This window comes from Centruroides sculpturatus, unplaced genomic scaffold (genome assembly GCF_000671375.1).
Source record: "Centruroides sculpturatus isolate CEXI.00-Female unplaced genomic scaffold, Cexi_2.0 scaffold548, whole genome shotgun sequence".
NCBI lineage: Eukaryota > Metazoa > Arthropoda > Arachnida > Scorpiones > Buthidae > Centruroides > Centruroides sculpturatus.
The window spans coordinates 287,019-298,952 of NW_019384817.1; the positions used below are offsets into that span (position 1 = coordinate 287,019).

At 32.1% G+C, this 11,934-nt stretch overlaps 1 protein-coding gene across 2 annotated transcripts; it reads right to left on the minus strand.

Annotated features, from left to right (window-relative positions):
- Nucleotides 1-1,777: 1,777 nt before the first annotated feature.
- LOC111629874 (protein UXT-like) lies at nt 1,778-11,653 on the minus strand. Of its 2 annotated transcripts, none has more exons than XM_023373796.1 (5): nt 11,539-11,653; nt 7,551-7,633; nt 7,385-7,466; nt 1,996-2,235; nt 1,778-1,909 (listed from the first exon to the last, which is right to left on the minus strand). In XM_023373796.1, the coding sequence occupies exons 2-5, from the start codon at nt 7,616-7,618 to the stop codon at nt 1,847-1,849; spliced, it is 453 nt and encodes a 150-aa protein (XP_023229564.1). In that variant the 5' UTR covers nt 7,619-7,633; nt 11,539-11,653; the 3' UTR covers nt 1,778-1,846. The 2 variants fall into 2 exon arrangements, with proteins under 2 accessions (XP_023229564.1, XP_023229563.1); XM_023373795.1 differs by having other exon boundaries at nt 1,996-2,238.
- Nucleotides 11,654-11,934: the final 281 nt, after the last annotated feature.

Here is an 11,934-nt window from a genome sequence, read left to right on the forward strand (position 1 = left end):
AGTCAGCTTCTTTTATCTATGCTAACTTCACCTAGTGATGTCATTGTTTTTGTCGTGCTGTACGATTTGCAAGATGGCTGTTCGTGTTAGACTAAATGTATTTTATTATAAGAATCACAAAGTTATTCTCTCATTCTAAAATGACTTCACAATGTAAAATTATCATACGTTGGTATAACAGATTCTGAATACATTTTAATGGAAGATAGCAGTACATTTTGTTGATTACATTTAATAATTGCTTTATTAATTTCATCATGATCTGACGCAGCTTCCATTTGAATAATTTATTGGTTACTTCATCCTTTTCGACCAGCTCGTTTGCAACAATTGTTGCGATCATAATTTTAACTTCGTCCACCATTTTGCCTAGTTGTCTAACTAAGAATAATTGTTCAATGATGCTCAGAACATTCTTAGCTCCGCCCACTAAGCACTCAAATTCTAAGTAAGGTTTTCTTCGTTACTGAACACGGCCCTCTCCCTCACCATAAACCACCAAATTATAGGCTTGGTTAGACGGATTTGCTAAAAAAGGACCTTCTTATGTTGATAATTCAATCTATTTCTAATCAGTTTCCCAGTAATCTAATTAGCATTCCTTAAGATATAGCCAAATAACAAATTTTTCAATAGTAAACATATATGCTTATTATTAGTACATTAACATTAGTACAGTAGTGTGAACAATTAGTTGCTGTATGCTATGTTTATACTCTACAAAAAGTGTAATTTGAAAATATGAAGGAAAATCAAACATAACTACAGGTAAAGTGTTTTTTATATTGAAGTAACTATATCTATCCAAAAAAGAGGAATTTGTTCCTTGTACAAATGTATAGTACACAATAAAAACAATACCAGTCTAGTAATAAGAATAATTAAATCCTTAATTGAAAAATAATGCATTAAAATACATCTTTGAATCAAGGACCATTAAAAAAAAATTGAAATATACTGAACACAACTGAGTTTCTGAAGCAATTTACATCAAAGCTTAAGTGCTTTGATTATATTTTCATCAATGACTATGAAACTTTCTGCTAATATTACAAAAACCGTCGTCAAGCTTGGTACCAAGGTTCTGTAAATCTAATTTAAATATTTCACGGTTCCTTTAGTTTCTATTTTAAAAATTAGTTTATTGCATAAGCTTGCATTCATATAAAGTATTTTAGAAATTAACAATTGCAGTTTTAACATTTATAACTAATATATTTACTACTAACAGTCTTTTAATGTTTTACAAATGTATATTCGTTAATAAAACGTACGAATCGTGCTAATTTAGCACTTATTGATAACCAAAATGATGATTAGAAGCACTTTTTAATCCTCGAAGTAGTAAAATAATAGTGCTTAAAAACATTAATTTTCCTTGGTGTTAAAAAGTTTAATTCATAAGAAACAAATTTTGTTATATTTTAACCTTTTATACCGAATGCATTAAAATATTTTGTAGTCCCCAACTGAGGTCTCTTGGTTCCCTACAGATCTATGGCCACTAGTTTCAGAAGCACTGAATTAAAAATGTTGTATGTAATTGCTATTCTCCAGTTCTATGTGAAATTGATAGTTTCTAGCTGCTACTTTATCTGATCTAATGTACTATACATATCTTAAATACAAAAGCATGCAACAAAAACTTAAGGTATTCAATTTTAATAATCTGTTTCCCTAAATTTTCTAAGTAGGTGATATTTATTTTACCTGAAAAACCTAGAAAATTGAAATATAGATACATTAAACCAATCACTATAGAAACAAAGAAATATATTCTAATATTTATTTATCATTACAAATAACATATTACAAGATATATACATTTAATAAATTTCCAATTACATCAAAATATTTCTCTTCTTGGTTTTTCTGTTTGGGCTTCCAAGTTTTGCAATTCTCTTAATCCCTAAAGATAAAATAAATCTATATTATTGTCACAGTTTGCAAAATAATAATCTTTATCGTTATTTACTAATATACAAATGATAATACCTCAAGTACTAATTTGATGTGCGCTTTGACTTTGGCAGAATTTTTTGACAATTCTTCGAGTTCCTTATTCAACTGTTTAACTTTCTTATTTATAAACCGTATAGCTTCATCCAATGTATATTCCAAGTAAAAACCAAATCCAATGTGCAGAAATATTTTTTTGCAATCTGGAACTACCGCTTGGACGTAAAAATTGCATCCAATATCTATTTTAGTTTTTAAAGTTTCCGAAACTTCTTCTTCCTGAAGAAGAAAAATCATTCTAATTTTAAATATGACATTTCTTTGATATCATATATTTTTCTATTATTAAAGTAAACCTATGAAATTAACTTGTGATTTGCTATTAATTATAATAAAATACTTGTAATGTAAGTTTGATTATTTGAAATTCTTTAATTGCTTTTACTATCAATGGTGTTAATCACAGTATTGGTTTTTTAAAAATCAAATAGAGTGGAACCTCTATATTCGTAATATTCGATACTTGTCACATTTTGATGACCGACTTTTCCCCCATATTTGTCGTCATCCCAATACCAGCAGTGCGCTACAATCACATGCCCGTGCCGATCAGCTTGATGTTGCCAATTTAGTGGATTTCAATTAGCTATGCAAATTACCTAAATTATAATGGCCTAGCTAAATTATAATGCTATCTAGATATAAAGAAAACCATACAATTTTAATGGAAACAATGAGATTTGAATATTTTTATTAATTAATTTAAAAAGGCCTAGCTATAAATTTGAATTTTGAGTTGGCAACATTATGTCAGCTAGTTATAGTTAATCAGTCTGCTTTGTGCATTGGAACATCATTGGAATAATGCTCGATGTTCCAAATGCCATTATCAAACTTCTAGGCTTACAAGATGTTTCAAGGCATTCGATGTTCATGTTTTAGAGACAAAAACTTCGGTTGCAACCTCTCTAGTGTTTCCAACTTAGCCAAAGAATTTAATATGCCGAGATCATAACTGGAATTACCTTAATGTTTTAATTGATGATATGGCTTCTAAACAATAACAATCTTACTCCTCTTCCCCTTCTACCACTATACTGTATTTATTTAGTACAATAAAGATACAAAGTTTTACCAGAATAAAAATTTTATCGTCTTTTTTTTTAGGACGGGAATGGATTAATTGAATTTATTATGTTATCAGTTATTTATTATGAGAATTGTTTATACAATACATTCATCATTTTCCATATCAGCCTCATCACCCTACTCACATTCATATAGTATACTACTAATATCCACCAAGACCATTCATTAGATCCTTAGGAACAGATTAATGACGAATATAGAAGTTCCACCGTATATAAAATCCACAAATCAAATGTCATATATGATAATCTTACAGAATAATGGATTTTGCTGTTAAAGCAATGTTAAATCAAAATTTGTTTTAATTTAGATTGAATTAGATAGCCTAATAAATAGGATTGTAATAAAATGGAGGACTTATCATCACATCAGAGGCTGACTGGAATAAATAGACTAGATTATACTAAAATAGACTTTAATTGACCACAATCAAATTTTTAGTAGGAATGCATTTCGGGTAGAAAGACCCCTCTCAGCCTACACACATTCATATAGTATAGTACAGTCGACCCCCCTATAACGTACGTTCCTATAACGACAATTCCTATAACGTAGCGAAAAAATTGTAGAAACTTTCGTATAAAATACCTCCTATAACGTCGTTTCGCGACAAGATTGATAGTCTGGACCAATAGTGGATGAGCAGCCGAACTACTTTCCTCCGACCCTGCGCCACGCTACGGAGCGGCTAAATTGAGTTTGCTATCGTCTGTTTAGTATTATATATAAATTATATATAAATTAGGTACTGTACATATAATTATATATTAATTATATATAAATTAGGTACTGTATATATAATTATATATTAACTTAATTTATTGTAACTTTATTATAATTATATATATGCTTTCTGCCGCCTGGCAACACGCTACGGAGATTTTAGGCTAGTAAGTTGAGTTTATTATCGTCTGTACAGTATGTAAATTAGGTACCGTAAGTCTAATACAGCACTAATTTTATACATTTCTTGTGAAAGAAACACTTCTTATTCAACGGCCATAAAAATTATTTATATTAATGATGTCTCCAAAGGTCAAGTTATTTTTCTGCCAAAAATTCGTTATTAGAAATCGAGGCCGCCGATTCATGTGCTGTTCCGCGATGAAAACCAGCTTTCAGCAACGGCGTAGTCGAACGGTACACACTCGGTAAGTAATCCTATAATTTTTTGTTTATAGCATAGTTTATACAGATTATTCCCAAAAAATTATACGTATTTTGGAAATGTTGAGTGGAATTAGTCTAGAATCGGTTAATTTTATAGAAGAAAACCTTTCGAACAGCCTTAGTCCATAAAGTTCCCACCTATCGGGCTGCGATTGGCTCATGTATTTAATCATTCCTACAACGTAATTTTCGGTTAGCGTGGAACGTATCTAAGCGTTATAGGGGGGTCTACTGTACTAATATCCATAAACATTTTCCATATATATACAGTGCACTATTTACATAAAACTAATTCATTACAATATACTAAAACCAAAATTGCAGAGTATATAAATTTATATTTAGAGTTATATTTTAGAGTTATTTAGAGTAGAATTTAGAGTTATATTTTATCTGGAACCAAAATTCTTTAATTGTAAATTTCTCTTTTTCCAAATTCTGAGAGATAATTCCACTATTAAATTAAATTATTGTCAATTATATTATAAACTGAAGGACAAATTGAATCAATAAACTTACATTATTAAAAATTAGTTTTCCTTTAAATATCATTACATTAGGACAAGGTATTAATCCAATCTTTTCACACCCTTCTGTTATTAAATAATAAAATAAGACCTTACAACCAATTCATAAGAATAATACAAAGCCAACTCCTCTAACAGATTTATTACAATTTCCTTTACACATTATTTTGAAGTTTCGAAAGTCACATTGTTTTTTACAAAACAATGTGACTTTCACCCCATATGCTTTGCCTCGTTCTCAAGTTCTGTAATACAGTTATGCTCCACCCCATTCTATCATCATCATGCACTTTCAAAATTTCTATATGTTCTTGTAATTTTCTTTTTATTTGATTATTTTCTGTCAGTATAAATTTAATACCATCTTTATAATTTCACATCCTTTATTATTACAATGTTGTGCCACTGATATGACAAGATTAAATTATTTTTAATGGCATATTAGTTTTCTTCCAGTTTTCCCAATATATATTTTTCTGTGTAAACAATTGCAATTTAGAGAATAAACTACATTATCTTTCTATAAATCATTATGTTCATTATTATTATTATATTGGGTTGGGGAAAAAGATATCCATTATTTTTGTTTATTTCAATACTTTATTTAACGTGGTTTGGATTGTCCGACTTGGGTCAAATATGCACCGTTTTGTTTTATAATTTGTTGCCATTTTAAAGGTAATTTCATAATGCCTCTCTCATAGAAACCCTGATCCCTATTGGTGAAAAACTCGACTAAGCGATTTTCACAATCTTCTCTTGATGCCAATTTATTATCACTAAGGAAATTTTGCAATGATAAAAAAAAGATGGTAATTGCTTGGTACCAGGTCTGGACTATAAGTGGATGCATCAAAACTTTTCAACCAAGCTCCCTGAATTTCTGATGAGTCCCTATAGATGTGTGTGGCCTGGTGTTGTCCTGATAAGACACACCACCTCTCCTGTTGGCCAATTCTGGCCACTTCTGGTCAATCGCTAGCTTCAAACGATCCAATTGTTGACAGTATAGATCCAAATTTAGTGTTTGGCCATATGGAAGCAGCTCATAGTAGATGATTCCTTTCCAGTCCCACCAAATGCACAGCAAAACCTTCCCGGTCATTACTCCTGGTTTGGCCACCATTTGAGCCGCTTCACTGCACTTTGACCACATTTGTTTTTGCACAATATTGTTGTGTAACCCATTTCTCATCCCCAGTCACCATCCATTTAAGAAATGGGTTGATTTCATTCCGTTTGGACAAGACTTTGCAGATGAAAATTCGATCCATGTTTTTTGTGTCAATTCGTGTGGCATGCAAACACAAGCTTCTTTTTGAATCCAGCTTTATGCAGATGGTTTAAAACTGTTTTGTGGTCAATCTTTAGTTCCTGGGTGATGCTACGACTGCTAACATGCCGGTCTACTTCAATTATTTCCATGATTTTATCGACATTTTCGACAACGGGCCTACCTGCGTGAGGTGCATCTTTAACATCGAAATTACCGGAACAGAATCGACGAAACCAAAATTGCACATAATTGGCTATGACAATATTGGGACCATAAACACCATTCACAATTTCATCCGCTTGGCTTGCATTTTCGCTTTTATCGAAGCAAAATTGTAAAACAAACTAATTTTCTCTTTGTTAACTTCCATCTTTTACACTCTATATATAACTCACAACTGAATCGACCAATCAAAAAACTGTAAAAGAATTTGTTTTAGTACAGAATGTCACTTTTCCAACGAGCACAACTCCGAACTTGTTTCATCAATATTTTACAAGATATATATCACTACAGCCATCTAGCAACAAAATAATGGATTTCTTTTTCCCCAACCTAATATTTACTGTTAATAATTTTTGCTGTGGTTCTTGTATGATTTGGTACTACAATAATAATATCTAAATTTTTTAAGTTCTTTTTTTTAATTTTTCAAAAACACCAAATATATATTCCATTTTAAGATCCAGGAGAAGTTAAAATATTGTTTGTCTATTTAATATTACATTTTTTTTATTTTACCGGTTTCTAACCATTTTAGCAATTAAGTTCTAGGATAATTATTTAAACTAAACATCCTCCATTTTATTACAAACCTATTTATTAGGCTATCTAATTCAATCTAAATTAAAGTTTGTGGGCTAGAAGTGCTATTTAATATTAAAATTTGTTCACATTATTATTACGTAGCTTAAAACAATCAATTTACTCTTGCATTGTGTTTTAATAGGTATTTGAATATAAGTTTGACGATATTGTTATTGCTTACAATAATAATTTACTTTAAATAAGAATAAATTCAAAAACTTCAGAAAGGATATCATAATCACTTTCAAATATTAGTTACTTGTCATCAGGAGCTACTCGTAATACCCTTGTTCTATTTTATATAACAAAGTTGTTCTAAAATGGAACAAATTCTAAATTTCTGCTATTGTTACAATTAACTAAATAATAGTTAAAAGTAACAAAGTTTTCTTGGTAACTCCTACTCTATTAAAGTAGTTTTTACTACTGTATATTTATTTCTTTTGGAGTATTAATCTTATATTATTCAAATGCTATACTAACAAACAAAAGTTACCTGTAGTCTTTCAATGACAGTCTGTAATTGTAAATATTCTGCTAATCTGCCGCACACTCGATCACGTTCTTTCAGAATCTTTCTTAAAATTGAAAAATACATTGATAATTTAATGTTCTCTCTATGATTAAAATAGTTTTATTAAAGCCAATGGAAAACAACTTACTTTAAATCTTCCTTTAAAACATCATTTATAAAATTTTCATATACAATAACCTTGTTTTTATAATCCATTATTTTTTGTATTATCTGAAAGAAAATGTAACTTATACTGAAATGCAATTTTTTCAATGCGATGACACTTAGCGATAATAACATCATAATAGTCGACAAATACTATTTATACAACAAATATACTAGTATATGAAAAATGACATACTTGCTTACCCTTCGTTCAATATAATCAACAACACAAAATTGGGTATACTTAATAAACAAGGCAAACAAAACCAATTTGCGGCACAAAAATCGAGAAAGCAAATATTTCTGACCGCGTATTAACCCGAAGACATCCATTTAACACGGTCAAACTTTCTCATAATTTTTGTTCCGGAAATTGGTTTCGTTTGCCTCGTTTATCTTCATTCAATACTTATTTAATACAACTATGCACGCATCAAAAGCACCAACATACACCCACAACTGCCGTAAACGATCGAGCCATAATTTGGATATAACGATTGTAGATTAGAAACGAATTCAACTACAGAGAGGCGTTAGGCGTGCCATCTCATATTAAAATTAATAGTTATAATTTTACATTATATCTGTCAATCTACAGTTATTATATCCAAATTATAACCCGATCCGTCTAAGGCAGTCGCGGGCGTACATTCGCTCAGTATTGGGTCTCCGTCGGTGTTTATATTAGCACCAACCAACACCCGTAATCCAGTTAAAATGAATCAATTATTGGTTCATTTTAACTGGATTATAGATGTTGGTTGATGCTTTTATTGTGATTTCATCCAATAGTATCCTATAATACACACACATTTTCATTTCATATATATATATATTCTAGTCAAATGATATATTTCATTGGACCCATTGCAATGGTTTAATGTAATTTTCATAACTTGCCTTGGCTTAATTTATCATTGTTATATAAGTTTAAAATCATTACGTCACGTGTCTCTTATTCATTGTCTTTTAAGACAAGTCACTAGAAAACATCTTTTAGCGACATTTCTCGAGAATATTTGGGGGGAGGCAGCGCGAAGAAACCGAGTTATACGCGAAAACTCGTAGATGTACTTACCGAGCGACCATCACTGTTTTCGTCACGTGCTCGAACACAAGAACAAGGGAAACATTACACCTGATCGAGCATTAGTTCTAAATTATGCCGCTACGGCAAACAGCGCCAATAGCCGAAAGTTCAATTTGTGGTAGTTTTTTAAATTTATTAATTAGTTTTAATTAACTGGCTATCTAGTTACGTATTAATATATAAAAATATACTCCCATAATGTCCACACTACATTACCCTAATTGTTTAATTAATATAGCTATTATAAATATGTTTGTCCTAATTCTGATCAAAGACTGGTTTTTTTCATTAAAATATAATTAAAATTAATTACACTACTAGTCTAGAGCTTGTATGGGGCCCGGGGATAGAGTAGGTTTCTTCGACCACACATCAAACTTCCGGGTATTAACGCCGCAGCGGCATGATTTAGAACTAATGCCGCTCGGGAAGGAGAACCGTCTTTTAGCTGCAGAGACGGACCACTTCGGACGTAAATATCGAGGCTAAAGGAAGGAATTGTCAGGCTTTTCGAAGCCGGAACAGACAGCCTGAGATTTTGAGTCCGAGCAAAGGAAAACCTGAGAGAGTAACTGGCTTTCCCGTGGAAATTCGGTGTACACCGCCTTCTACCGAAGGAAAGTTTTTGTTGAAATTCTTCTTTAATTAACTAACCGTAAGTCGCGTTATTTCAATTTAAAACTTTTCTCCTAAAAGCAGTTTAATCTCCTAAAAAGCGTCGTGAACAAAATGGTGTACGTACATCGAATATTAATTTCTCGCCGAAATAATATACTATGTAAGAGATATAATACATTGCGGGCCAACTAAAAACAATTTATGTGCAAGTGTCTAGTGTACTGTACAATAAGAAACTGTTTATATGCGAGTGTCGCTACTTGTTAAATACTTTCAACACCTAATATAAGAAGGTGACAGCCGGATGTTTGAGCGGTTAGGACTTCAGTCTACCAGAGATCGAATTTGAACTGTTCAAGAATCTGTACCCGATGTGTGAAGACAGCCCGGCAGCCCAAATTGTGGATCTTCAGAAACCAAGCATGGGTAAGATTAATTAAAACGGTCCTCTCTTCGTGCCCTTCATAAACAAAACAAAAAAAATCACCAGCTGCCATATTGCGAGTGTGATGAAATATACGACGAGCACCAAGATCTTTAATTAGTGATCTTAGGTAAGAGTTAGCAATACTGAAATACGAGCGCAGATAATTTCTTACTGTAGTAAATTACCAGAGATTTAACAGAAAAATTCACCACAAAACGATTATTAATGCTAATGTGTGAAATTTTTATTTAATCCACGCAAGGCGTGACTACCAGAAACCCTTCGGCCGCCAATTTAAAGCGTTTTAATCTTTAAAATTGGCATTTCCACTTCCCGAGACGAGGACCCAGAGGTTGGATTTATGGGAAGCGAATGTTCGGGTTGTTTCATTGTGTGAAATTACACAGAACGAGGCCCTTGACGCGCGAGTGCGAGAATTCGAGTAAATGTTAAACGGTGTATATGTTTAACATATATATCTTCGTGTACAGTGATGTGTCCGTGCATGTGTGTGTACGTGTGTGATCGAAGAACATCTTCGGCATGTCTATAAACCAGTAGCGTGCCGTGACATTTGATGATAGGGAAGCTGTGTTTCTGTAAGAAGCCGACTTCCAGGGACAGCCAGTCAGCGATGGTCTAGAGTCTATTCGTATTCGTTTGTTCGATAAGCCAGTAAAAACCGTAGACTTCTCTAAATGTATTTTTAATTAATAGATTATCTAACGCAATAAATAAGCGAGTTCAATATAATTACCTCTGTTATATTAGATTTAATAGATTCTCTACGCCCAATTCTCGCTTCGATAACATCTACTAATTTAAATATAATATATCTATTAGCCGTAACTATCTCGTTATAATTTTCAATATTTAGGCATTAGTCCTTCTCTTTTAATAATGTTTTCTTTTTCATTATACGGTCTCGAGCCAAAACTTTTTTGAAATAAATTTTCAATTTCACAAATATATTATGACTAGCAATTTAGAATGTAAGGACTAAAATTAAAAATAAAATTATAAAAACTTGTTAAAATAGAATGTCTTGGTAGGTGTGCGGAGCGTGCATGCTTGCCAAATCCCGAGGGTGCCGATACCGGTTGTCTCTATTGTCTCATCACTAGTATATCTCAAAGGACGCGACAGGGTTGTTGTAAATTTTAAACGTTTCTCATCATAGCTGTAAAAATCTAAATATGTTAAACTTAAAAGTCATTTGTTTTCTAACTAATTCGTCTTAAGAACAGGTGTCCAAGGAAATTTCCAAAATTTACAACTTTTAGTCACTTTCATTGAACTGGAAAAATGTCTGTCTTTATTACATCTAATATTACGAAGAAATCAGTCCACACTGTAATCAGCTAGAGATTGATTCGGTACAGCTTTTGTTTAAGTAAAATTCCGGCTCTTTCGGCAGGGTTTTATTTGTGTCTCCACTTCCCTAATCGCTTAATTACAGTATTTAACTACTACTTAAGTAGAAATAAGTCGAAACCAGTTACCCGAATATTAAAAAATTATTCGTATGAAAAATTAATTTTGTGATCAGTACTATCCAAACCACTACTACTACTATTTACACCATAGACTTCTATGCATACTTTTTTTTCCCGCGAGTTTTAATAGAATTTATTGCCAATAAACATCAGTGGCGTAATAATAAACACAATGGCGTAGCGAACATAACTGCACCCGGGCCGCGACACTATATTGGCGCCCCCTTTATAAGAATAAGAGTCAAATCGAATCGGCCGTCCATCGAACCATGGGCCGAGATGTCTTCTGGCAACATTAAATAAATGCTTACGTCTAGGATCAATATGGACTAAGACTTACTTTAAAAATCTTTCTTCTCTAAAGTCTTCTTTAGCAAACTCCGCAAACAGCAAAAACAATCAACGCAATCGAAAAGCTGGACAAAAGCACGTCCGACTCCGAGCTGAAGCACAATCGAACTGCGAATCATCTCGTGTGACGAATTTCGAACAAACGTTAAAAAGACGCGTCAACACGTTCGAATTTCGGTAAAAATTAGAAATAAAAAAATTAATTTTATTATTTAATTAATTTATAGGGGAGACTATCCGATTTTTTTGAAAGAGCGATATAAACTGTTGTTTTTTTCTTTTTTTTAGGTAAGTTTACTTTATAAATATGTCCCAGACTCGGAAGAGGAAGACTTTTTCTCCAACCGTTCCGGAAAGATCAACAACTAGATTTAGGGGTGAGACT

Coding starts and splice junctions, on each gene's coding strand:
- LOC111629874 (XM_023373795.1), bottom strand. CDS start 7,618: ATGGATTATAAAAACAAGGTTATTGTATATGAAAATTTTATAAATGAT. Junction 2,239..7,384: donor CTGTCATTGAAAGACTACAG/GTAACTTTTGTT, acceptor TTTCTTCTTCAG/GAAGAAGAAGTTTCGGAAAC. Junction 1,910..1,995: donor ACATCAAATTAGTACTTGAG/GTATTATCATTT, acceptor TTTTATCTTTAG/GGATTAAGAGAATTGCAAAA.